The 27,813-nt window shown below is 42.6% G+C and overlaps 2 protein-coding genes across 4 annotated transcripts in view; one reads left to right on the top strand and one right to left on the bottom strand.

The window, feature by feature from the left end:
• Positions 1-22,759, top strand: part of syne2b (spectrin repeat containing, nuclear envelope 2b) — a 99,004-nt gene extending 76,245 nt beyond the window's left edge. Inside the window, 29 exon segments of the mRNA XM_053620149.1 lie at positions 1,257-1,439; positions 1,527-1,634; positions 2,126-2,280; positions 2,393-2,540; positions 2,657-2,751; positions 2,863-3,094; positions 3,387-3,581; positions 5,367-5,477; positions 7,139-7,294; positions 8,953-9,111; positions 11,344-11,510; positions 16,100-16,262; positions 16,352-16,539; positions 16,633-16,783; positions 16,901-17,083; positions 17,174-17,311; positions 17,796-17,990; positions 18,071-18,347; positions 19,068-19,306; positions 19,458-19,503; positions 19,609-19,703; positions 19,948-20,104; positions 20,148-20,326; positions 20,411-20,593; positions 20,675-20,803; positions 20,879-21,070; positions 21,679-21,723; positions 21,820-21,860; positions 22,005-22,759. Coding sequence (XP_053476124.1) covers positions 1,257-1,439; positions 1,527-1,634; positions 2,126-2,280; positions 2,393-2,540; positions 2,657-2,751; positions 2,863-3,094; positions 3,387-3,581; positions 5,367-5,477; positions 7,139-7,294; positions 8,953-9,111; positions 11,344-11,510; positions 16,100-16,262; positions 16,352-16,539; positions 16,633-16,783; positions 16,901-17,083; positions 17,174-17,311; positions 17,796-17,990; positions 18,071-18,347; positions 19,068-19,306; positions 19,458-19,503; positions 19,609-19,703; positions 19,948-20,104; positions 20,148-20,326; positions 20,411-20,593; positions 20,675-20,803; positions 20,879-21,070; positions 21,679-21,723; positions 21,820-21,860; positions 22,005-22,203 — 4,509 coding nt within the window. The 3' untranslated portion in view covers positions 22,204-22,759.
• Positions 22,760-23,270: 511 nt separating this feature from the next.
• The window catches only part of esr2b (estrogen receptor 2b), a 34,077-nt gene continuing 29,534 nt past the window's right edge, over positions 23,271-27,813 (bottom strand). The window contains exons 7-10 of one of the 3 annotated variants that reach the window (XM_053620289.1): positions 27,636-27,774; positions 26,639-26,778; positions 25,927-26,104; positions 23,271-25,805 (exon numbers count right to left, since the gene is read on the bottom strand). In XM_053620289.1, the coding sequence (XP_053476264.1) occupies positions 25,568-25,805; positions 25,927-26,104; positions 26,639-26,778; positions 27,636-27,774 (695 nt within the window). In that variant the 3' untranslated portion in view covers positions 23,271-25,567. Of the gene's footprint in view, positions 25,806-25,834; positions 26,105-26,638; positions 26,779-27,635; positions 27,775-27,813 lie in introns of those variants that run through there. The other 2 variants (XM_053620290.1, XM_053620291.1) reach the window with 2 other exon arrangements.

Here is a 27,813-nt window from a genome sequence, read left to right as displayed (position 1 = left end):
ATAATTTGCGACGATGTTCCTAATATTTCTAATAACAAGAAGTGATGGTGGTCGTGTGATGAGCACATTGTTACCATGATAACCATAGTGATTTTTTAAAAAGATGATTTTAATGAATAAAATATATTTTTAAAATAAACAATTTCTTTATTAATTCTCATAATTGTAAAGATTTCATTTTGAATGAAAAGTAAATATACTTTTCGCTCTTTGTGGTCAGGTGATGCACCGTGTTACCATAACAAACTTTAATTTTGAAAGATTTTGTTTCGTTTAAAATGTATTTTAATTCTTCTCTTTATTATTATTATTGCAATATAAACTGATTTTTTAAAAAGAAAAGTTAAAGTTTTTTTTAATTAATTGTTTTTAGGGAACGATCCCCGACCCCCCACCCCCGTGGTCACGTGACGCGCGCCCTGTTACCGGAGCAAGGATGTAGAGGCTAATTAGCTAGAGTATCTATCAAACTTTAGCGGAAAAGCTGATATTAAATTCGTTTCTTGGTATTTATAGTGACCGTGTCGACGAAGGTTTGTGTTCCGCGTTGAAGTATCTCTGATACTCGTGAACCTCCGTGTATTCGCCCTCTAATGAAACTATTTTCTCCACCGACTTTCTGTCCTCCATTTTGAATTTTCCCGCTTCCGTGCGCGTGCAGTCACTCGCGTGTCTGAAACGCTGAAGCTTTTTTATTATTATTATTATTGACCAAAAAACCTGAAATAAAACGTCTTTTGTTTTAGTACTACATGTAAAACATGCACTGGCTAATGAGGGGGAAACGGCAAGTGTGTGAGATAAGTAAGTCGACCGGAAAGTCAGCTAGCATGCTAATCTAATGCCTTCGGTACTCTTGCTGTCATAGCAACACTGATAATCCCGTGCTGCTGTTTAAAATGATGGCGGGTTCCACGTAGCTTTTGTGTAAATGAACATTTACAAAATGTTTTTTATCCAAGTTTATGGTAAACACATAAACAGTCCATTATAATTGTGCACTCAGAATGAATTTATTAGTAAAATTCTAGCAGAAGTTGAATAAAAGAATAAGAGCAGTGATGCTGCTCCAGTTCTTACGTTCATACTTGTACAAAAATCCATTTTAAAGACAGATAAATAAAGTGATTCAGTACATATAATATTATATTAGGTTATACCCACATTGCACATACTTTATCACAGTCTCAGTATTATTTTGTCACATGGCCCAGTCGTATTTCACTGTTGACCACGACTCTCAACGTGATGTTCAGGACCTGCTGGAGAACACAGGCACTCTCCGGACGGACTCGGAACGAGCGCTCGAGGCTTCCAGAGAGCTGATCGGACAGACGGAGCCGACTGTAGCCGCCTTCGTCCAGTCAGAGTGTCGGATGCTGATACGTGGGCTTCATCAGTTCGAGCAGGCCGTGAAGAGGAAGCTGGGAGAGATGCAGGTACGAGGTGTGACGTAAATGTGTGTGACGGGGTTAAATGAAGCAGTGTAGGGGACTAAAGTCCGAGTCTCGTGTGTGTGTGCGTAGGAGGACGTCAGGCAGCTTCAGGAGTTCGAGCAGCTACTGGAATCGCTAGAGACGCACTTAAAGGAGTGGACGAGCCGCCAGAGACTCACAGACACAGACGTATCAAAGGTCAGACACACACACACACGAAGAAGAATGTTAATAAGAAAAATTATTTTAAATCTTTCTTCTACATGTTTTTATTTGTAATAGGTTTTATTTTTTTCACTTTCAGTTTTCCGAGTAAGATTTATTTATATCGTTCTCGTTACGTTTAATGAAATTTTTAAATTAGGATTAGTTTAATTTCGTTTGTCTTTCTTAAAATTTTTATTATTTTACATTTCTGTATCTATTAAAAAATATATTTTAAATAACATACAACAGTAATATTAATTTTCTCAGTTTACTCATTTTTTGCACTTAAAAATATGAATAATTGTTTTTATTAGGCGTATTTTTGTCCCATTAGTTTTATGTATTTATTTATTTATTTTGTAGTTTCATGTCTTGAATGGGGGGGAAATTACCTTCATTTCTAATTGTTAATTATTTATTATGTTTATTTATTATGTTTAACGTAAATAAGTAAGTGGTGTTCGGTGTGTGTTTCTCTGCAGTCTGATCCGCTGGAGTTGAGCCATCGCTCAGCTGATGTGGAGATGCTGAATGAGCTCAGTTACAGGTTGACCTTGAGTGACCCCGTGACCCGGAGACTGCAGAGCCTGAACAGGAAGTGGGCTCAGGCATCTGCACACGCTCAGGATAGATGCAGGTTAGAGGCTAGAGTTTTCTGTCCGGCTCTATGCACGTGTATGTCCTACTGTTTCTAATGTATGTATGTCCTACTGTTTCTTCTATGTCCTACCGTGTGTGTGTGTGTGTAGTGAGCTGCAGGGCGTGTCTCTCCAGCAGCAGGTGTTTGAGGAGAGGTGTGAGACGTGGATGTCGTTCCTGCAGAGGATGGAGGACAGTCTAGCGGGAGAGATAGCATCCACTTACCCCGGTCTCCGAGAGCAGCTACGCACACACCAGGTACCACACACACACACACACACACACACGGAGTGCTGGATCATGTTGTCTCAGAAGGTGAGGTACACACTCCTAACCCTAACGATTAACCCGCTACCTCTCTCTCTGTCTCTCAGAGGTTCCAGGCCGAGCTGTCTCTCGGCCATCAGATTCTACACTCGGTGATCACAGAGGCTCTGCACCTGTTACAGAGGGGAGAGGTGGAGGACAGGTAATAATAATAATAATAATAAGACAGTGATGAAGAGGAATTGTTCTGTTTTGTGTACAAATCATCTGTGTGTGTGTGTGTGTGTGTGTGTGTGTGTGTGTGTGTGTTCAGGAGTGATTTCCTGTTGAAGCTGGCTCAGCTCAGAGAGCACTGGCAGGGCGCTGTACAGAGAGCGGCTCAGCGGCGCACCCTGGTGGACGGGCTGATACGCCACTGGCACCTTTACACACACACACTGCGCAAACTCAATACACTGCTCACACTCGCGCATACACTCCTGTCTCCGGCCAGCCTCACGCACTACAGCGTGACACAGCTCCGCCGATCACTCAAACAGCTTGAGGTGTGTGTGTGTGTATTAGACCACCACGAGTCCTATATTTATAACCACATTCATTAGTCGTGCTGTTTAATAAGCTCGCATTGACTTCTCTCTCTCTCTCCCCCCATGTTTACATGATTTTATCTTTCTTTTTTGTTTCCTCTTTTTGAATGTTGACTTGTTTACTTCACTACATCTTATCTGTCATCTTTGGTCTGTCTCGTCATGGCTAATTGTTTTTCGGTCTCTCTCTTTCCCCCTGTGTGTACATATATGTTTTACCCTCTCTCTCTTTCTCTCTCGCTCTCTCCAGCACACCGAACTTCTCTTCCAAAGGTCCCACTCCTCCTACCTGCTCCTGTTGGACGTGGGTCGTCAGCTCTTCTCCGTCAGCGATGAGGAAACACAGACGAGGCTACAGACGGACCTCGCCACCCTGCAGGAGGACTGGGAGCGCTCCCAGTGCATGCTGGGTAAAAGGAGGACTCTCACTGTCGGCGTCATCAAGGTGGGCAAAACTAACAGCACTTGAGCTGAAAAGCCTTCACGTCCGTGTTGGTGTCGGAAGTAAATGCAGGAAATACAGCTGCTAAAATATCAGGTGTACACTTTATAGGAAATTTCTCAATCCTTTATGAATGTGATGCTACTAAAGACAAAATATTAACTTTAGGATAAGTACATGGTCTACAGTCAAAAACAGACTTTATGATAATTAAGGGTTGTTCTTACAAAACAACATACTTCAGAAAAACATTTCTTACACAGGTTTTGACATAATCCTTTCAAAAATCCTCCACTATTGTTTTATTAAATATATATCCAACGCTCATGCTATGAGCCAATATTTCCATTCAACAGCTTATAGAGAGCAGATTTCTGAGAAATTAGATCACCAGATTAGGGGTAATCTCTCCTGCCGTTTATCCGACCTCTGATGAGGTCAGACATGGAAAATCTCAATCCAGCGTTCTACAACAGTGTAGCTTACTACATTATCAATCTCCTGTAGTAAAAAGGCCTAGTTATGATAGAGGGTATTTCATGCGTCGGAGAAACAAATTACAAAAGTAATGATTTATATACTTAGTATAGTGTATAATCTATATAAACCCCAGCCACAACTGATCCTTCTTTCTGATTGGCTGACAGGTGTGCATATATTCTTGTAACTAAAGTCACTTTTAGTTAATATTTCTTTCATCTTTCTTACATTATGATGCAACAGATCTAAGCTCATTAAGCCTATTTATAGATGTTGTTTCTAATTTTAGTCCAAAAATTGTTTTGTTCTATTAAGCAGAAATAAATGCTTCATATAACAAAAAAATGTCTGCCCCAAGAAAAGGCCATTTTTAAGCTTGAAATGAGTGAAAATGTCTAGAAATGGGTTTAATCTTAGATTTGCTGTATAATAATCTTCTAAAGATGTGTGACGATTTTTTTTTGCATTTGTAGATAAAAATAAATAAGTACAGTTGCAATCGAAATGATTCGACCCACATTGCAAATCAGTTTTATTGTCAAAACGTAGACTTTCAGCTGTTTGCGATGAACACATCAAACAAAAGCGATTGGAATAGTTCAACACGATGAAATCTTCAAGTGGTTTCCCCAAATTCAACTGAAAATGCAACTTATAATGACCCCCTGAATAGAGTCCCTCACGACAGCTCAAATATGCAGAACAGGTGCTGTCTCAAGCACGCCTGACGCAACTAATCAAGGGCTTCATTAGCTGCAGAAGGTGTGCTTGAGCTGGAACACATGAAATACCTGAACTGGCTCGGGGCAGAAAATGTATGAAATACCTGAACGGGGCAGAAAAAGGAAGCTATCAACGTCTACAAGCAGATTTCTGAGAAGGCAGGTTATGAAAAACCCTCCAGTGAGTAGAACAAGTGAGAAATATTAATTATGAAATGATGAAGGAACAACACGTGCACCTTTTAATCACTTTATAACTTCGTAACACCTTTGGAGCGATCAGATTTGAGGATTCAAACGGAACGTGGTGTAATCCTCGTTAGCATGTGGTCACGTGCTCTTTGGTTTAGCTTGGTTTGTCTTTTTTGCCTCGGTCCAAACTCTCTCCCTGTGTTTTTTTTTTAGTCGTGTTTATGGTGTTCACTCTGATACCCTGAGTTTAGACCTTGGATTATGGATTTTCACACACACACACAAACACATTGTGTCTGCCTGTGCTTTGACCCTTTCTATACACTGACTACATGATCTTTATTTATTTATTTATTTTTAAATGTGTGTCGTACTGACCCTGTCTGTGTTTCAGACGTGGGAGAGCTGTACGAGCCGGCTAGCCGATCTGGCACAGCGTCTGGAGGAACTCAAGGTCAGACTGAAAAAGCAGCCGATCCAGGAGATGGAGGAAGTGCTGATTAAGGTAATTAAATAGTGAATAAAAAGCATATCTTTTATTGATATTAAAAACGTACGCACCGAGCTCCAGATGTGTCCGGTGTCTGAAGTTTGCTTTTTACACTGGAGCTATGAGGATTTCGGAAGGTTATCGAGGTGGCCGTCCTGGACGCTTTTCTCCTTATTACACTTTTTTTTTTTTTCCCCACCAAACAAGACGTTTCTTCACACAACCAGATGGTGAACATTATCCAGGAAGTTCTTAACTGACTAATGAGCCAACGTTTAATCGTATAATAATCTTTCACCACATCAGTTCCTCCTTAGGCCCCGCATACCAAAGCTGGATGTGGGAAAAGTCATACTTTTAACTTAAATCTGAGAGATTTTAGGCATTTGGGGCGAGTATAAAGGCCATCCTAGTGTGATGTTTGTTTTTAGAGGGAACGTAGGTGTTTATTTAGGCTAACTAGCTAATTTTTTTTTACTTTTTGTGCGACTATGAGTGACGTTAAGATATTAACGGATGCAGCATCCATGGGTTTGAAGTTTGCCTTAGTGGATGAATTAAACGCTGTGTTTTGTGTAGTGCAAGCAGCTTTGCAGAAATCTAGATGTAGATTTAGATCCCTAGTGAGCAATTCAGAGGTGACAGTGATTAGGAACAACGAGGAGGTGACAGACAACAGCAACAAGGAACTCTTGCGGGTGATGCCAGGTTTTTTTTAGATATAAATTTACAGTATTCACATGAATGCCCTTTCCTATTAAACCCTATTATACTCTTCTGTAATTGAGTTTTATCTGCATTCTCTCTGCCTGTATTTACTGAAAAGATGTTATTTATGAATTGCTTAGATACTTTAGCATCATAGCTCCAGAACATTTGGGGTAAAGGGTGTGAATTTGATTTACCTGCTGAGAAGTCATATGAGTATAAAGGGGAACTGTGAAGCTCAGACGACTGATATGTGTGTGTGTGTGGTTAGTAAGTCAGTCTGTTAAAATCAGGTGGGCTGGTGGAACAGCTGATAAAATCTGACCCTCCTTCCTGTCTCGTTGCGGTGCTTTGTATCTAAAGCCGAAGCAGGTTTAGTAACTAGCAGTAACGTGCTTCGAAAATGTTAAACAATGGATAAATGTTAGCAAGTGAGACAACGCTATAATTCCTTCTATAGCTGAATGAAAAGGCTTCAAATTAATCGACGGCTCAGCATTTGTTTTTTGTCATAATTAAAATTTGCACACTTTAGAAACTTTTTATGAACTGTAAACATTTTTTCATTCTCACACCTGATGAAACTGATTCAGGACCAGTTTCATCAGGTGTCACAGTCTTAACCAGAGTGAGCAGAAATGCAACACTGGTCTCAGGTCAGCCATAAAGTCGTCATCCCATCAGGCCCTAATTTTATTATATATGTATATAAATATAGCACCCTAATCTCTTGCTGTCTCAGTACTGTTCTCCTCCCCCAACTGTCTGGGAACCTTTAATCCTGAGAGAGAGAGAGAGAGAGAGAGAGAGAGAGAGAGAGAGAGGCAGAGTGATGGAGGAGGGGATTAGCGAGAGAGGGCCGGCAGCAGTGAGTCCGTGTGAAAGAGTGTGAGTGAGTGCGAGAGAGAGCCTGATCGAGCGTGGACGCAAGTCGTTGCCCGAGCTAAGTGGTGTGTGATGTTATGCAGGAGCTGCAGGACTCTCTGGAGGACTGGGCTGTGAGTCTGTGTGAAGCGAGCAGCATGAAGACGGACGTGTCTCAGTACATCATCACCGAGGACGTGCTGATGCTACAGGAGCAAGAGGAGCATCTGCACAGCCAGTGGGAGGAACTGTGCCTTAAGGTGAGACATGCACACACACACACACACTGTGGCTTACAGTTAAATTTACATCCATCTCTCTCTCCCATGTCTAAAATGGGGGGATACACAGGACTACAACGTGACAGGACTTGTTCGTGTGTGTGTGTGTAACTGCATGAGGAAGATGATAGATGTTACAGAGAAAAGGAGATGCAGGCCATGAGTTTCTTTTGCCTTGGAAACAATGGAATGCATGTTAGATAACTTTTTGATGAAGTGTGTGTGTGCTCTAAGCCTCAACTCATTATAGCTGAGGAGAATTTTTTATTTTCTATTTTTATTATACACATCAAAAACATAATCCCTCAATTAAATCAAAAACATTTCACTCAGAAATGCCATTGCTTTTATAGAAACTTTTAATGATGATTAATGCTAAATTATAGTCCTTTCTACTACGTCTCTTAAACCTTTTCTTTAAATAGACACGTGATTTTATCATGTTCTCTCCCCCCCCCCCGAACGTTCTTTCCAAGTCTAACTTTTCTCATAAGCACAAAAAAATGCACAAAAATTCATAACTTTTTGCTACGAATAAATTTGAGTTATTAAGAGACACGGCAGGTTGTGTGTTTGGGGCCCGACGGCGAGGGGGAGGAGTCATTAGCATCGCAATGGACGAACAGATGGTACGGAGAGAGTGAGAAAGACTCATAAAGTAGGAGAGAGGGATGAATAGGAGCAGGAGTTCACAGCCCTTTTGTGTAGGAAATCACACACTCTGAGTCGCCGCTGCACACCGAAGTGTGTGAGCATGCGCGCCCGTGTGTGTGTGTGGGGGGGTTGCTAGGCAACACACACACAAACAGGTTTGAAAGTGGTGTATTGATGTAGCGCTTTGGAGTTTCAGTGTTGTTGAAACTTATAAGGATAGGAGTAAATGCTCCACGTGGAGGCGTTTGTCTGGAAGATAAACCGAAAGAGGCGATTTTACTATAAAGACAAAATGTCGAATGTTTTGAAGTGCACAGATGAGTAATTCAATTTGAAGACACGCTTGAGCAAGTGAGCAATTACACACACACAAATATTTTAGAATTGAGTCCTAATTATAAACTATTAAGAGCACTGAGATCAGAAAGCATATCTGGTGTGATATTTAAAAAAATAATAATAATAATTTTTTGTATTAGCTCAGGCTCAGATATAGCATTATACAGCTACACACACACACCGGTGGAAATACCATATGAAGATTAGGGCTGGGCGATATTGTATATATCTGATGTGCTGGTTATAAATGTCTTATTTTCCTGCCACTGAAGTTGTGGAGGTTTTACTGCAAAATACTGAGTAAAAGTATCATAAATAAATAAATAAATAAATAAATTGGGATGTGCTTCGACCTCATCGAGGGTGAAAAAATGAAGTCTCTAAGGCTCAGGATCTTATAATTCCAAACTTTAGAGATTTACTTTTGCCAAGTTTTTGCTAACGAAAGCGCCACTGTTTTACAAGATGTTCAAATACAATAACAGGTTGAAAGATGAAAGAGAAAGTTATAAACACCTGACAACATCCGTAATACGGTGAAAAAGAACGTATCATGATGCTAATATATCGCAATAGTCATACCTTCGTATTGTCCAGCCCTAATGAAGGTACTAATAGAAAAATTTGTGCGTGTGTGTGTGTAGGTGTCGCTGCGTAAACAGGAGATTGCTGACCGGCTGAATGCGTGGATCATCTTCAATGAGAAGAACAAGGAGCTGTGTGAGTGGCTTACGCAGATGGAGAACAAGATGGCGCACAGTGCCGAGCTCAGCATCGAGGAGATGGTGGAGAAGCTGAAGAAGGTAAATAGACGCTCCAGTCTTAAACACATTCACACTACAGTCCTAAAGACTCACACGTGCCGCCTTGAGGGGGTAATGAAACCGAAATGTAATAAGCAGGATCAGAATAATAGCTCTTCAGATGAAGAACACTTGGCTTACTATTAATTACTAAGGAATACTAGTTAATTATTCAGTAAGCATGGCTGGAGTAGTTCAGTAGTAACTACTGATTAATTACTGTTCACATGGACATTAATTCCTAAAAGCCTTAATAAGCCTTCATTTCCTTCTCGAGATCTACTATCTAATGTACTCGGCCCGTTCCAACGCCTCGCTGCCTGAAACGTAGACGTCCGATTTATTTCTGGGGCACGGGGACAGAGTGATGTTTTTATTTAAATGCTCAAGGTCTAACGAGAGAAACTGACGATAGTAACTGACAACAGTGCAATGTAGTAATGTAGCACTGAGGATCAGATGTACTCTATTAACCCTCAGAGGTCCATGTCCACTTTGGCCCTTTGATACGTTTAATCATCAGGAAAAAAATGCCCCTTTTTTAAAATAGAGACTGTATGCTGTGTTTCTTTTTTTTATTATTTATGTTTTTAAGTCAGTCCTACTAGAAAATCAGCATGAACTATTACGGAGAGTACACAGTTTATGTGTAGTTCCTTTCTGGTGTATAGAAGGGAGCAAGGGGTTAATAACCTAAATGTAAGGGAGTAATAATGTACACGTTGGGTAACAATTTAGAACAGTGTAACTGATAACCGAGTGTGCATGCACTAAGCAGGAGTAAATGAAGAGCCCTTCATCAACACTTACTAATAGTTATTACTATTAACTACTGAGGAATATTAGTTAATTACTCAGTAATTACATTTGGAGTTGTTCACTGTTAACTACGTAGTAATTACAGAGTCGTAACTAACCTTAAGCCTAATTTTAGTCTGTCGTGCCGAGCCTTGTTTAGTGTCAGAAGTTTGGTTATTTTGTCATCGTATACCAGGGTATACTGAAGCTAATAGGCAGTGGTGGCTTATAGCTACCGGTTTATTTACAATTCCACCTTCAAACTCGAGGCCACGCCCCCGGATTGCGCTGAGGTGATTCCGTTTTTATAGATATTCATTTCATAAGGAGTCGGAAAACGCCGACAAGTCTGTACGAGACACTGAAACACTCCTAAAACAGTTTGTCTTTAGTTAAATAGAGCTTATAGCAATATTTGACTGAATATTACATTGCTATTACTTCAAAATGTGTGTGTGAGAGTGTGTGTGAGTTCATGAACGAACTCTGCATAAATCATTCTCAGTTTGTCTTCTATGATGAAAAAGGAGCAAAGTGTAACCAGACCCCAAGGACTCCTGCCGGGTTCGTCGTTATTTGCACAATCTCTCTCTCTCTCTCACACACACACACACACACACACACACACACACACATATGCACATACACACTGCCCTCAGACTCGGGTCAGAAGCTTCGGAATGCTTGCTGACTTGATTAGTGAACAGGCATTGTGGAAGTGAAATGTGTTTCACTGGTACGTGTTTACTTTTGGAAAGTAAACAACAGCAGGCCTGTAAATGCTGCTGACCTCGAACCAAAACCATGCTGATTCGTCAGCGTTTATTGAAAAGCACAGCCAATAAAGTGAACACCAATTACAGTAGAAAGGGTACATGTATGAACCTACTACTACTAATAATAATAATAATTGAAGATGTAGAAGAAAAGGATGAAGTGCAGTCATTTTTTTTTTGTGGACGCTTCTAGAAAAGCACAAAAAATGTTAAAGAAGCGAGATGGGATTTGATTCTCACACTTGCCCGACCCACACCACAGGGGAGCATTTGGCCAGCGTCATGAGAAAGCCCATGTGAAGCTTGTATCCCAGTGAGAACTTGGCATTAAAAGCTCGTTTAAGTCAAGAGGAAAAAAAAAACATTAATTAGATATACACTTTAAAAAAAAACCCCCAACCCTATTCATTGGTTATTTTTCCTCCCAAAAACCTCAATATAATAATATCGTATTAGAGGCTACATAACGACACGACACGACATCGCTGAAGTGTTCTGTTGATCGGTTTCATAGCAATTCATGGATCTATTTCACTTTTTTTTTTAATTTTAATAAACGTTCCAAAGCGGACTACGAGGTTTTTGTTGAATCCAGAGGACGCCGTCTAAAAAGTCAAGCGATGCTGAATTTGCGTCTTTTCCGTCCCCGTCTGTGTAGGACTGCATGGAGGAGATCAACCTGTTCAGTGAGAACAAGACTCACCTGAAGCAGCTGGGAGAGCAGCTCATCACGGCCAGCAACAAGACCAAGGAGAGCGAGATCAATGACAAGATCAAGGGCATCAACGAACGCTGGCAGCACCTGTTCAACCACATCGAGGCCAGGTGAGAGAGGACACGCCTATATCTCGATCAGGCTCTCTCTCTCACACACACATTGTGTTGTGCTACAGAGTTGTCCTGATTGTGCAGGGTAGGGATTAGAGACTAAGGATTAGGGAATCATTTTGAAAAGTTTATCCCTATATAATACTATACGTCATCCACACACACACACACCCAGTAGGAAAAGCTGAAATGGCTGTTCTCAAGCTTAGCTGTTCCACTGCATCAAGTTTTCCTACATGATATAACAGGCTTGTGTACGGCGATGTATTAAGCGTGATATAACCAACATGTGCAGTGGGTCATTAACTTCTACTACCACCATTAAACCTCCTCGTCCTTCTTCTGCTACCACCGACACCATTACTACTACTGCTAATCCTGCTACTAGACTTACTGGTACTATTACTGCTGATACTACCACCGTTAAACCTCCTACTAGTATTACAACCGCGACCACCACCATTACAACTACTACTATAGTGACTACAACCACCACCCATTAAACCTCCTCATCCTACTACTACTACTACTACCACCACCATTTCTACTCCTGCTACTACAGTTATTACTATGGTTACGACTAATGCTATTACTACAATTTTTACAGACAGCGTTTTTTCCCAACTCCACACGTTTCTTGTGTTAAGTCAAGTAGTGTATCTATTTTTTCCACGAGGTCATTTTTAAAAGAATGGTTAATTTAAAATAATAGCAAATTTGTTTCAGATTTTATTTCCTATATTGGATTTTCAGTGGGACGAAAGTTTACATACCCCTTGTTAGTATTTAGTCGCATTAGCTTCTTTTTTTTTTTTTAAATGCTTGAATTTGAATCAAACCCTTGGCGTAGCCTTCCACAAGCTACTCGGGATACTTTGCCGGAATCCTTGCCCTTTGCTCCTGACAGAACTGGTGTAACTTGGTCAGTGAGCCTCCTTGCTCAGGCCACAACTAATCCCACAACGGGATTCAGGTCAGGGCTTTGTGATGGCCACTCCAGTACTTTCACTTTGTTTTGTTGTCTTTAAGCCTTTCTTTAAAATAACTTTAAATATGTGTTTAGGATCGTTGTCCTGCTGGAAGACCCAGTTGTGACAAAGTTACAAACTCTCTGGCTGAGGTCTTGAGGTCTTGCTTCATTTCTAGATGGGACTAAGGATTCGGGAGTAGGGAATGATTTTGAATAAGTTTATCCCTATGTGCTACTGAAAATGTGTCAGAAGAAATGTGTATCTGTGGGAGGAGTGAACACGTTAACTCGACTAATCCCCGTCATACAAACACACCCAGCAGGAAAAGCTGAAATGGCTGTTGTCAAGCTTAGCTGTTCCACTGCATCAAGTTTTCCTACATGATATAACAGGCTTGTGTACGGCGATGTATTAAGCGTGATATAACCAACATGTGCAGTGGGTCATTAACGTCTACTACCACCATTAAACCTCCTCGTCCTTCTTCTGCTTTACTATTTAAAGAGTAGGTTATAAGTTAAAGTTTCTTTGTAGAATCCAGAGGGACAAACTGGAACCGTCCCCCCCTCAATTGTGTAATAGAAAGTAACAGAACCTGACCACAAAAAATCAATCCATTAAAATCACTTTAAGTAAGTTTTAAAATCCAGAGGCTGATCTGAATTGTTCCCTCAGCTTTACCTTTGCTCTTTTTTTGTGCCTTGGCTCAGTGTAGAAGTCTGTCTCAACAGACCTCACCCATCTTTCTTTCTTCATCCTGTTTATTTATAACACTTGGGCTCTCAGAGCTGAGGTTTGTAACCTCAGTACAACTTAGTTCTCTTGGAGAGTTTCGTTTGTGTAATAACACGACAGGAAACGTCTGCCGGAGATCATCATTAATCCGTTAAAATGTCACAGAAGGCTTTCTAAACGTTGTTGTACAGTCGTGATTATGCCGTTATGCACTTAAAGTTGTTTATACGGTATTGCGTGGAGACGTGAAGTTCAGCATCGCACATGCAATACTGAGACAAATCCTCGTTTCCACAGTGCACCATAAATCCTGTACAACCGGGCTTTGTAAATAAACATGTAACCACTATTAAACCCAACAGGTTTCATATTAGGGGTGTAATGAGAGTAAAACAAATGTGACATAAGAGTCATATTACAGGAAATAGTAACCCAAAAAATGTAAAATGATCATTTCTTCCATTTATATAGCGCCTTTCTAAGACTCAGGGTCACAGAACGCACACATTCAAACAAAAGCAGGACAAAGAAAGGGAAAAGGTAAGTCAGGGAAGTATTTCAGACGGGTAATTCTTCTTATATTGCTCATAGTTAAGAGTGTGCAGTGTGTCCCGGATCAGCCGGGGGAACTGCGTCCGGTCTGAAACCCGCGTGACGGACCGAGCACTGAACGTGTGACCTGCTGATCCTCTAACCGAAAGAGGCGCAGACAAATCTGGGCAGGTTTTTTTTTTTTTTTTTTTTTTTTTTAGTTAGTTTTAGTCGTAGAACCTTAACGCAGGCTTTCCCGGTGCAGAGAGAAGTTAAAAGTAGCTTTGCGGATCAGCGGGTGAGGCGGCACGTGACCCGGGAGCGAACGCTCGTCCTTCCCCATCGTTCTCTGCAGCGGTGTAATCTAGTGAAAGCAGGTCGGTCGGTTAGAGCTACATATCTCAAATCAAAACAAAACAAAACCCACCCGTCCTATTTTACTATTCTACAGCACTCGAGCTTACGAGACAGTTTGATTTACTCAGAATTTGTTTTTGAGTCGCTGGACCCGTCTCTGCGTGGTTGTGTATACAGACCGGACATATCTGACCCGTGTGTTTGGATTAGAGGACTTGACTCATTCCTGTTGGCTTCTTTTGTCACCTCAAATCACAGTGAATGTCTGTGACACACCGGGCAGCTGCCTCGGGCTTTTGTGTCCACCCCGTGTCCCCTAAGTCCTCTTGTCTAACACCATTGTGTCTCTAACCCAGTCGGCTTCGTTGTTGTGTTTTAAAACTCTCCTCTTATTGGCTGAGGCGGAGCAGCCGTTATGAACCTGGGGTGTCCAGCACACTTTATTCATTATTATTGGAGTGAGGCAGATGTTGTGGTAAGGCCATCTGCTCCCCAAGGTCTCTCTCTCTCTCACACACACTGAACAGTTGGCTTGGATTTATTTATTCATTTTAACTGTTTCAGTCCTAATTTTTTTTTATTGTACTAAGTAACATGACCCCTGGGCTCTTACTACTATTGTGTGCATATACAGATGTGTGTTGTTTTTTTCTTTTTACCCGGCGGATTTACAAACCGGATTGGATATGCGTCTTAAACTGCATTGTCTCCAATCCGCTGCACACTTTAGTGGTTTAATCCATACCGAGCTGTGTGTGTGTGTGTGAGAGAGAATCCGTGCACGCTTTAAAAAAGATGACGTATGCTTCCTTACGCATTCTTGAACACACTGCACACAGAGAGGGAGGGAGGGAGGGAGAGGGAGAGGGAAAGTGACAGACCATCTGCAGCAGATTGTCCAGAAAATGCTAACGCTCACGAGAGAGAGCCATGATGTTGCCTCATCGGTCTGTGAGTACGTACCACCTGCTCGCCATCATGACTTATATATGCGGCGTCAGCAGGGTGTTCTTGGGTGGGGGGATGTGTTGTGTGTGTTTTTTGTTTTTTTTGTTTTTTTTTTAGCAGCAGCCCCACACACACTCAACAAGCTGGCTAATGCTAACCTCAGAGCTTAATGGTGTACTAGCATGTATGAGGCAAAGAGGATGTTGCTGTGCACCAGGAAACCAAAAAAATAAAAATTTCAGTGCATTGTAAGTGCATGCACATGGAGTCAGTTTGATTGCTGATTCTGTTGCACAAGATCTCCTGCAGTATTACTGTTGTTTCCCCTCCCCCACGTAAACATCGATTTGTTTTGGTTCCTCGTGACGTCTCGACTGGAGTTCGGACACCGTACGGCTTTGAGCCGCGACTGTGAACGGACTCGTGATGCGAGCAGCGAGAGGCTTTTGTTGCAGCTTAATTTCCTCCTGCTTCAGCTCATTAAGGGTTTCAGAATCAGCCAATAAGTGGAGTCAGGTGACCGAGGAGCACCTCCGTGATATCCCAACACACACATAGTGGTTGCATGTCATGATTTATTGGTCAACACTGCTCTAAACCCAGGGACCTCACACGCAGGCGGTGTAAACTGTGGACGTTTGGAGATTGTGTGTTGGTCTGCGCTTTACGTAAACACGTATGCAGAAATACCGCTCCATACCAGCAAATAAATACCGCAGATACTGGGATTGGTTTTGGAACTTGTAACGTTTACATATATTATCATTGATCTTTCTGTTGTTAGGATGGACTATTATATTTATCATGTTTACAGTGTAAATCATTTTTGAAAAGAGTGAGAGTGTTTAACTGTCGTATGTAAACGCTTTCGAATAGTTAGATATTTTCCTCGTGTGTCAGTCAACACCAGTTATCCGTAAACTCTCAGCTGTTGCAGCGTCCCACACGCACACCAAGTCTTCTTCCTTTTCTATAAACAATTTGATGAATCTAGAAAATATATAATAATAATGTAACTGAAGGACGATTTGATTGATGTTTCAGGGTGAGGAAGCTGAAGGAGACTCTGGTGATGGTGCAGCAGCTGGACAAGAACATGAGCAACCTGCGTACGTGGCTGTCGCGTATCGAGGGGGAGCTCACCAAACCCATCGTGTTCGGAGTGTGTCACGATGACGAAATCCAGTGCAAACTCACCGAACACCAGGTACACACACACACACACACACACCTCTCTTCCTGATTTCATAAACTTGTCACGGCCAAACCGTGTCTGATTTATTTCCGATTGTCCAGGAGCTGCAGAAGGACATCGAGCAACACACGGAGGGCGTGGCGTCGGTGCTCACGCTGTGCGACATGTTACTGCACGACGCCGACGCCTGCAGCAGCGACGTGGAGAATGACTCCATCCAACAGACCACACACAGCCTGGACCGCCGCTGGAGAAACATCTGCGCCTTGTCCATGGAGAGGAGGATGAAGTGAGGGAGTGTTTCACACACGTACAGAGTGAGGTTCTGAGACTGCCTTCCCATCAGTTATTTTACTAATGCTGTGTGTGTCGCCCCCTGCAGGATCGAGGAGACATGGCGTCTCTGGTGTAAGTTTCTGGAAGATTACTCCGCTTTCGAGGACTGGCTGAGCACCGCAGAGCGCAAGGCGGCGAACCCGGCCAGCACAGACGTCCTCTACACATGCGCCAAGGAGGAGCTCAAAAAGTTCGAGGTGAGTGTCGGACTCACTTTCCTCACGTTAACGGTTTGATGATGTGAATTTATCTTACTAACGAGCAGTGTCGTAGGTCGGTAAATCAGTTCTCGTCTCTCTCACACACACGCGCAGGCGTTCCAACGGCAGGTTCACGAGCGCCTGACGCAGCTGGAGCTGGTGAACAAACAGTACCGCCGCCTGGCCCGTGAGAACCGCACGGACGCCGCCTGCAAACTAAAGACGATGGTGAACGAAGGGAACCGGCGCTGGGACGAGCTGCACAGGAGAGTCGGCGCCATCATCCGCAGACTCAAGGTGCCAATTTCAACACGTAATATCTTATGATACCAGATGTCTGTTAACGTAACGCGATCATCTGACCCATCTCCGTTCTGCTCTCCGCAGCACTTCACGTCTCAGAGGGAGGAGTTTGAGGGGACGAGGGACGCCGTTCTGGTGTGGCTCACTGAGATGGACCTGCAGCTCACCAACGTCGAGCACTTCTCTGAAAGTGACGTCCACGACAAGATGAGACAACTCAAAGTCAGCGCTCAGAGTTACACACACACACACACTTTACCTTCTTAGTTAAATATCACATCACTGAAACCACAACGTAAAGCAGATTTAAGATTTTATTTTCGCTCGTTGCTGTTTGATATGATAAACCCAGATTTACAACATTTCACCAGATTGCTAATGAGAAGTGAATTAAGTCAGAAATGTATTACTATTTGTGCCCCAAATAAAACACTGCTGTGAGGGGATTTCTAATAGAGCTGCTGAGGGACTGATGGTAAATCATGGGAAGGGAATAATGGATTTTATTCTTTCACTGTTGGAGCAAATGTCAGTGCAGAAAGGATGTTTACTGTGGTCTCACATCTACCTCTAGAGAAGTTTACCCTGCGATAGTTCACTCAAACCCAGAAACGGACGCGTTAGGTGTTGAGTATGGTAATTTGAAGTGCTGGTACCTGCAGATACCATGCGCTATACTGAGGAGTTTGCGTCCCTGTCCGTGTAGGCGTTCCAGCAGGAGATCACGCTCAACACCAATAAGATCGATTCTCTGATCGTGTTTGGAGAGAAACTGATCCAGAAGAGTTCGCCGCTGGATGCTGTGCTGATCGAGGACGAGCTGGAGGAGTTGCACTCTTACTGCCAGGAGGTGTTCAGCCGAGTCGCACGCTTCCACCATCGCCTCGTCTACACGCGACCGGTCCGTCTCGCGCGTCTCAGGCGGTATGATACACGCGAGACGTGTTTCTCTGTTTTAACCTTCCGTGTTTCCTCTGTCAGGTCTTGGACGACGAGCGCGATTTCTCAGACAGAGACCCGGATATGGAGGACTCGTTAGAGCTGTCCGGCGTGTGGGAGAGAGACGAGGACGCGGTGACGCTGGTGTCCGTCCAGCCCTCGGCGTGTCTCCTGCTGCCTCCTTCACTGGAGCCGTCTGGCCGAGAGACGCCGGTCAGCGTGGACTCCATACCGCTGGAGTGGGACCACACGGTGGACGTGGGCGGATCTTCATCGCCCGAGGACGAAGACGAGGCCACGTACTACAGCGCGCTCTCAGGTACAGTGACCGCGCTCCGTTTACAACCATTTACAGCTTTTTAAACTTAAAAAAAAAAAACACAATTCTGTAAATATACTAGATAATCATTTAGATATGTGGAAACCTTTTTAGAAATGTTTTCATAGAACAAACAGAATACACACAATTTCCTCCACAAAATTTCAAAAATGTGAAAAGAGAAACCCTCAAATAGTTCATAATTACATGTACTACTGGTCAAAAGTTTACACACTCACTCATTATTTTCCCCACATTTTACAATAATAAAGTAATCAAACTCTGGAGTAATGCAAATTATGTTGTGATGATAAATCAATTCAGTTTTTTTTAACATTTTCAAAGTAGACGCTGTTTTCACCTAGAATTTCCCTGAGATGCTTTTCTTTAACAGTATTAAAGGAGTTCATACGTAACGCTGCACACTTATCTGCTTTTCAGAATATTTCACTCTGAGTTGTCCGTTTATGACACCAATTTCACACTTTTAATATCATGAGAAACATTTCGGTCGAGTGTCCACAAACTTTTGACCTGTAGTGTACTGAATAATAATGCATTTAAAAGCGTCACTCTCAGTAGTGTAAGCAGGTCCTCTGAGTGCATCACAACGTTTTTGTGCTGAAACAGCAGATTATCTCCTGAATTACGCCGCAGTAGTGTGTAAAGGTTTAAAGGTCTTTGTGACGGGACCGTGTCTGTGCCGCTCCTCTGTTACAGATGTAGAGGTCACTGAGAGCTCCGAGTCCTTTATTAAAGCTACAGCTCGAGCTCTGAGTGCTGTGTCTGGTAGGCTCCAGCCTGCTGCATGCTACACACACACACACGTGCTTCCGAGTGTTAGGCATGAATTATGTCTGAATTGTAACCTGCAAGCCCTCAGTGTATCCTGTTTAAGTTGTTACTTTAATAATAGAGTCAATCTGCCAAGGTGCTTCTATAGTTTAGAGCACTGTGCTGTATGTGGCTAACAAGTAAAGGCGTTTATGACCACCAGTTAGCATCAGGCTGCATTGAAATTGTCAGCTGACATCATATGACAGCAGGAGTTCAAATTTAATCTAATTTTAATCTAACGCATCAGAGTCTCACCCGAGTGCTGATTATTAGCTTGGTGCAAGACTAGGAAACCTCTGGGCTGATCGACTCGACTGTGGTGAGCGTTTTTGTTTCGCATGCTTTCCGTGTGTTTGTTAATGCACCCAGGGAATTGTGTGTCATTCATTCATTCATTAACGGTAACGTATCTCGCCTCTCTCAGTGACGGAGCCCAGCTGGCAGGACAGGAAACGCATCATCCACAGCCTGGCCTCCACCCCTACACACACGGGTGCTTCTTATCATCCTGAGGGATATGTACGTACACACACAAACAGCAGGGTCTTAGATTCCATGAACGCTCATCATCTTTAATCAGGATTTTATCGTAGTGACGCTTCCTGTGTTTGTATAACGGGAGTTAACCTGAGAGAATATTCGAGAACACACACACACTCCTCTTTATCAGTTAGTAGTACAGAATGTTCACATCTCTGTGAGGAACATGCAGCTATCTCAGACACGTGTGCGATGTTTAATTCCACGTCTTTTGCGGTTGCAGGCTAAGCTCATGTCTGAGTGCACGGAGAGCATAGACGACCTGAAGCGAGTCGAGCACATCCTGAGCCGCGATGAGATGCTTGACTGTGAGGGTCTGACTGTACTTTCGTCTGCAGACAGACAGACAGGTGTGTGTCTCAAGCCATTTCAGTAGAAATGTTGCTCTTAGTTCATAAAAATAACACATGCTCCTTTTATTAGCTGTGATTGAGAGATGGGAGATCCTCCAGGCTCACGGTGCTCAGCGCAAGCTGACCTCTGACCTCGGGGAGCTCACGACCTGGCTCGACTGTGTGCTTCCAGAACTGGAGAGGCTTCAGAGAGGGAAGGATGACCGCCCAAGCATTCAAGATGTGGAGAGCAGCATCCGCAGGCTCAAGGTTACGACTGTGACTTTTTTTTCCCCAACCTGGATGTAGAAAAGAAAGACCATTGTAAGAATGTTTTTTTCTTTAACTCCAAAGGAGATCCAGAGGACATTCTGTAGCTACAAGGCTCTGATGATTGGTGTGAACCTGAATGGGCGGAGCCTCCCCCAAGGAGAAATGCAGAAGGAGCTGCAGGCAGCCAATCAGAAATGGGCACTTGCCTGTGCTGTGCTGGACTCCTGGGAGAACCGATTGCACCTTGAGCTCTTGCAGTGTCAGGTGGATAGACATAACACACACAATATAAAAATACACAAGCTATAAAAACTTTTTATAGCTGACCCTCAACCCCTCTTTCAGGAGTTCCATGAGACACTGCACTCTCTATTGCTGTGGTTGGCTCGAGCGGAGAGCCAGCGCTACATGGTGAACATTCATGACCTTGATGTGGATGTTGATGTACTGCAGGAGCACAGAGATTCACTTGAGGTGTGTGCAAACACTTTTGTTCTTTCTTTTATTTGACAAAGTGGACATGAAGTAAGTGTGTGTGTGTGTGTACAGGCAGTGCAGCACGAGCTCCTGGCCAGGGAAACAGAAGTGCAGTCACTGCAGCAGATCTCCTCCCATGTCCTGCATGTGCATCAGGGTGAGGAGAGCATGGAAGCCAAAGAGAAGGTGCACGTCATTAACAACAAGCTCCGCCTCCTTCTCAGACAGATCAGCCATGACCTCAACACTCTGGACACCAGACTGGTAAGTACAAGTCTTTCTGTTTTGTAGGTTGGGTGTCTATGTTCACTTGTGTGTTTAGACACACATGGGTGGGCACATGTGTGTCTAAGCACACAAGTGTATATAAACACCCACCTGAGTGTAGGCCTACATAAGAGGAGGGGGTGGGATGTAGGTTTTATTAACTTCTGCACGGGTGGGAATGGACAGGTTTGACATCTGTATAAAAACTCAGTCAAAATGCACCTCTTCCCACCCGCCCCACGGGTGGGAAGAGGTGCATTTTGACTGCAATTTTAAGCATTAAGCGCTGCAGGTCCTTCCCACCCGCTGAATGGGTGGGATGTTGAGGATTTGACTGTGTTTCTCACATATTTTGACACCTGTAATCTCCCACCCATCCCACACATAATGGGGTGCCCTTCCCTTATCTATTATCCACCCCCAGGGGGTGGAAAAAGGCATTTGTACCTATGCTGTACACACACAGGGTGTGTGTGTACAGCATAGGTACACCCCCCACCCCCTTACTTACCCTGTCCTACAGAAATGAGTGTCTTCTCTGCTCTTAGACTCAGGAAGCATTCTGTGTCTTTTTTTAAATAACCTAATAACTCTCCACATTGCAGAAGAGCGAAGGTTCTTCAGCAGACTGTCAGTCACTAACAGACAAGGTAACAGTGCAGAGCATAAACACACACCAACACAGCTGCTTTCTGTTTAAAAAAACAAACATTGCTGATTTTCACTCCCTTACCTTTTACTTGTAGGAGCCGGGAGCTGTCAAGAGAAGACCTTCTGCGAGCGCTAAGTATGTAACAAGTAGAAGGACAATCTGTTAAGTGTCACAGACCTGATTAGAAAAAAATAAATCAACCTGTCCTAAACATTTAAGCATAATTTTCTAATACTTACAAAGAGCTAGCGTGTCAAACACACTTTTTTTTTTTTGCAGAGAAGTTTCTGGAGGCAGGCGGTTCCTGTACCGGGTTCTGCGAGCTGCGTTTCCCCTGCACCTGCTCTTCCTGCTGCTGTTGGCGCTGACCTGCCTGGTTCCGGCGTCCGAGGACGATTACAGCTGTGCCCTCTCCAACAACTTCGCCCGCTCCTTCTACCCCATGCTGCGCTACACCAATGGCCCTCCTCCTACATGAGCTGCCACCAACCCTTGTGATCTTTAACATCTCTGCACTGTTCAGTCATTTTGTGAGTCACCATACACAAAAAAACAATTTACACAGACACACATGGGTTTAAACTAAGAAGAAGGAAATTTTTTTTTTCCTATTTTCAAAAAGAACCAATTAAAAAAAAACACATTGTCCTGGTGTCGCTCAGTGTGGAGGCCCTGTGGGATTTAAACACAACCTCACCGTCGCTAACCTTGTTATCGTATCATCTTTAATCACAGAAGCCATTAAATTAACGTCGCATCGATTTTCAGTTTGACGAGTGATATTTTAAAATCCTGTACAAACTCCTGACTTGGCCTACTGTGTGGAATAATCCACACACGAGGGTCGTCGTTAAACTGTCTGCTTGTTATAGAGTTATTTAACAATAATTCAAAAATTATTATATTTTATTTATTCCTGGCACCTAACAAAAGCCATAGTACAGACGCACACATGAAGAGAGTGTTATTTATGTTCACGATGTATAGTTTAAAGTCGATTTGTACTTCTTGACAAATAAAGCGGTTTGCCTGAAGTGTGTTAAACAACTGGTATTTTTTGTCGAAGCGATTTTACGACACAATGAATTACATGTTGACAAACGACTCGTGGAACAATAAGTGTTAATGTCACGATTGGAAATATCCACATGCTACAGATTTGGCTAGTTTCTTCATTTCAAGCTCTCTGACCCTGAATGAACTAGGGTACCTGAAATGGATTTACGCATTTGATTACTTCGACACAGAGTAATAAACGAGCTCGTTAGAGTACCACGGCGTAGCTGGCATTACGTTAACAACCTGAGGGTAAATTTAGTTGGTTACTGTTTTAACACTGCCGTATGTTAAATCATGTACATGAAACGTCGTTCTAATGTGGATTAACGTCTGAGAATAAGAGAAAGTTTGATACGGACAGATTAAGAAAGACAGAAAATAAATCAGGATCGAGGACTTAAAACATTTTTGCACGGTCCTGTGCAAGTTTGCAAAAATAAACAAACAACCCTTAAAAAAAAAAAAACAGGAAAGATGTGAAAACTATACAAGTCTTCATTGCATTTATGTTTGTTTTTGCTGCATCAACGAATTCTGCGATACAATCAGGTCATTTACAGAGGATGAGACAGCAGCACAATCACAAAACAAAAAAATCATCACTGATTTGGTGTTGAGATTTCCGTACCTTGGCTTTAGAAATTTAACACAAAAAAAAATTCCCTTTTATTTTTATGAATATTTTGAGACTTGGTCATGATCTATTGAGTGAAACCGTGACGCCTGAAAAAGTTGTGCGTTACCTCAGACGTAATGTCCATATAAAGTCCGGGGCGTTCCGTAGTTGGCGTCGCACGCTCCCGATCGCGCAGGAAGCGAACAGTTCAAAGAGTCCGCTTGTATTTAGCGCTTTTTTTAAAACATGTGTCCTCTCAGTTCAGACGTACGCAGCACCACAGGGCAGGAGAAGAAGGAGGGATGGAGGGATTAGTAGTGCAAGTCAAAAATACACAGGGTGTAGGTATTTGGATTGTAGAATGTTGTACTGTATTTTCTGGACTACCAGACACACCCAAATAAGTCCTTCTCTATATAATGGTGTAATACCGCTGTAGCTTAGCTTTTGTCCCGTTAGTGTTGCAGTAAGTTCATCGCTGTATTGTTTCCTGAGCTTTAAGATACTACTACTAATAATAATAACAATAAATAGGGTTCTCATTACTGCACCTGTTTTCTCACTATGGACGCACAAACAATGTGCACATGTATTTATGTTCAGATAAATTGTGTAAAATTTTAGGGGGGGGGGGGATTAGCTCCAATAGGATTCAAGTGCTTTGATATGTTTAAAGTGCACGACATGAAATACTTTTCAATCATAATTAATTTATCAAAATATGCCTATTAGATAAAAATCTTCAAGTCTTCAATACTACTTACTAGGGCTGCAACTAACCGTTATTTTCATAATCGATTAATCGGATGGGGGCGGGGCAAACTTTCAGCACCGTTATTTTTTTTCTTTATTTACAATAAAATCCACAAACCGAGTGTTACAAATATGAATTCAGGCTAAAACTTTACACAACTATTTGTCCAAAACAGAAAAGAACCCAATACTATATATTATTAATTTAGGACTGTACATTAATTCAGTGCTTTTTGTGCATCCATAAAAAAAATAATGCATACATACTTATAAGTATTTATGCATTATTTTTTTTTATGGCTGCACAGAAAGCACTGAATTAATCTACAGTCCTAAATGAATAATAAAAACTCCCTTCCACTGCACCTTGTGGTTTGTGTTACTCGCTGTCTTCAGACATATTATTTTACTTGTTTACTTTTGATCATAGTGTTTTAATTAGTCGTTACAGATCTTACTTGCGCTGATACAGAGTGTAGCGCGAGTAAGATCTGTAACGTCTAATTAAAACCGCGTGTGATCAGCAACGCGGCCTCGTTACTAACACATCGCTTCCGTTATAATAAACTACAGAATTTACACTGCAAGCGTGCAAATACAACATATAATGACAAGCAACTCGCACCAGTTTCCCCTGCCCCGTACACACAGTGGAGCATTTTGGATATAAACATTACTTTGTGCTGGTGCATCAGTTTGATCTCCGCGGTGTTTAATATAAAAGGCTCCCTGCCTTACAGGACTTTCTTCCTCAGTCACGTTGGGATTAAAAGGTAACGTTGATAAACAGTAGACTGAAGAAAGTCATTCTGGGTGTTTGCTAATGCTAGCGTGCATATGACGTCATGCACCGTCGCCTAGAAGCGGCTTAAACTTCCGGATAGTAAAAAAAACGCTAGTGTTATATTTGAGATCATATTACCTTTCTAAAATCCACACAGTAGACGGTAGAGTACACAGTGCATAGTGTAAGTGTACAGTACATCATTTGGGACACAACTTTAGTACTTACTCAGAAGTAACGTAATGAGTAAATTTACCGTGCGCAGAACAACTAATCCATAATGAGATTCGTTGTTGCTGCTCTACTATTTATCATTATTATTATTATTGGCCAAACTAGCACAGGTGCTAGAGTAGCAGACGGACTGTCAACACCGGGGACGTTACAGCTATTCTACTGCCACGACGAAATTTCCATATCTTATAGTCTGGAAAATACAGTAACTGTGAAGAACCTTCACCACAGTGTGAAAAGGAAATGCATTCTGGGTCACCTAATCTCGCTAGGTTTGCTGACGGAGTAAACTTTGGCAACTTAAATGTCAAATTGTTCTGGTAGCCAGAGGGATGTGTGTATCCGTGGATGAGTCTGTGTGAGAGAGAGAGAGGGGGAGAGAGACCGGGAAAGCACTCACTCCTGGCTGCACTGTGACTCGTTCACCTGTGTGACATGATGAGCGATGGGACTGTGGAGCTGAGGGGGCATGGGTGTGTTTGGTGAGGTCGCTGGGGTCACGGGGTCGGAGCAAACAGTAGTGGACACGTGCCTGCTTTGAGCCGTGTTGGCGTCAAGCATCTCCAGCAACAGGTCATACAGCAGCACCACGTTCTTCCGCTTCATATTGGAAAGGTGCTCCATGCCTTTGTTACTGCGGGCCAGAGAGGATTATGGGTAACACACACACACACACAGCTGACTAAAGGATTTAACTTGGGACGGTACTACGACGACACATCTGATTAGGATCTTAAACCGGAGTTCGGCAGTACCTGAGATGTCGAATATGCGAGAGCAGCATGAGTAGGTGAGCGAGGCGAGCGGACTGCTGCTGCGTGGATAAACCTGTTCGCGAGATGGCCCACACCAGTGCGTCCGTCACGGCGTCCAGCAGACGCAGCAACTTCGTCCTGCTCTCCAGGTCCTTCTCACACGCCGATGACGTCATGTCTGAGGAGGAACACACACTCCTTCCATAAATGTTAAATAAATGTCTCCTTGGGGAAAAGAAAAAAAAACATCACCATCAACGTTTTTTTTTTTAACATTTTTAAACGCTTACTGTAAGTCTCTGTGTATGGAGCTGTTACTATAGAAACAATAACGTATTAGACGGAACGACAGAACTACAGAAAGCAGCTACTTTCCTGTTTGGAGTCCTGAAGGGGTTTCCATTTTAAAACAAAAAAAGACGATCGAAAGCTAGATGTCTGACTTTTAAATAATTAAGACACAACACACACGGCACGCACAGCTGCGGCAGCATGACCAATAAAAATGTTCTGTTTAAATAATAAAAAATCTGAAAATACAGTTGAGCTCTCTGATCTGGTGGGTGTGGCCTAATATTCTAATGAGCATGCTTGATCGACATAGCTCAGATCACTGGGAAATCAGAACTGACCTGAGTCGGCACCGAGACCAGTCAGTCACTGAACCCCCGGCGTACAGGTACAAACCCCAAACACACGTACACACACTCACACATACTGGAGTTGAGCAGGATGAGCGCTTTGAGACACACGTACTCCTCCTTCTGTAGCTTCAGCTCTCTGAACCTGGAGGAGCCGGCCAGGAGCATGTCAAAGATCTCCATGATCCCCTCGACACAGTTTCCCTCATCCCTGAGAGAGAGAACAGACGGAGAAAGAGAGAGAACATTTGAGAAGGACAGGGAGGAGAGACAGATGGAAAAAGAAAGATACAGAAAGAGAGAGATATAAATATAGAGACGGATTAAGAAAAACGGGGGAAAAAAGACAGACAGAATATATATGTATATAGACAGATATAAATTTAGAGAGACAGAGGGAGAAAGACCGTGTAAAAGAGAGATGGAGGGAGAGAGTGTGATAGAGAGACAGAAGAGAGAGAAAGAAAGGGAATGTTATGTCAGTATGTTAATAATTTGGCTGTAAATTTAGAAAAACTCGTGTGCAGTGTGTGAGTCAGACTTTACTGTTAAGAAATATCAAGAAGCCAATTAACATTTAAAAAAATTTTTTTTTTTTTTTAAAACTTCAAGGCTGATACACACTGCAACATTTACACAGAAGGTCCACAGGTTTCTATATAAAACATCTCTATTTCCATTGTGGCATTGAAAATCCTCCAAACACCACACACACACACATTGACAGGAGTACACTAACTATGAGAGTACACTAAGAGTAGTGTTGGCAAATAAGCCGGTGTTATGGGAACATTCCAAGGTTAGTTAAGACCTTAGCGATAATCACCGTGGAAGTGTGGGATTAAATTCCAACCAACCACACACACACACATCAAGAGTACCGTTAAAGAGTGAAGCTGTGGGGGTTTTTGTTTGTTTTTTTTACAATTACTACAATATCTGTGAACTTGATAATACTATGCTTTATACCACAGCACTACTGAATTCTGGATTCTGATTGGTCAGAAGGTGTTGGTGAATGTGTGTAATGCTTGACACGGTGAAGTTTTCTGTAAGCAGAACGTCTACCTGTTGAGTTTGAGGTCCAGAGAGAAGATGAGTTTTCCAGGATGATCGATAGACCTCCACATCAGGCCCAGCATGAGCACCTCCAACCAGCAGCACTCTAACAGCTGTACCTGATGGGCCAAGCTCAGCTCCATGAAACCTGATGAGCGCGCGCACACACACACACACAGCAGGTTAC

This window comes from Ictalurus furcatus, chromosome 3, assembly GCF_023375685.1.
Source record: "Ictalurus furcatus strain D&B chromosome 3, Billie_1.0, whole genome shotgun sequence".
Taxonomy (NCBI): domain Eukaryota; kingdom Metazoa; phylum Chordata; class Actinopteri; order Siluriformes; family Ictaluridae; genus Ictalurus; species Ictalurus furcatus.
The sequence above is the reverse complement of the archived record's forward strand: the minus strand, read 5'-3'. Positions and strand labels throughout refer to the sequence as shown.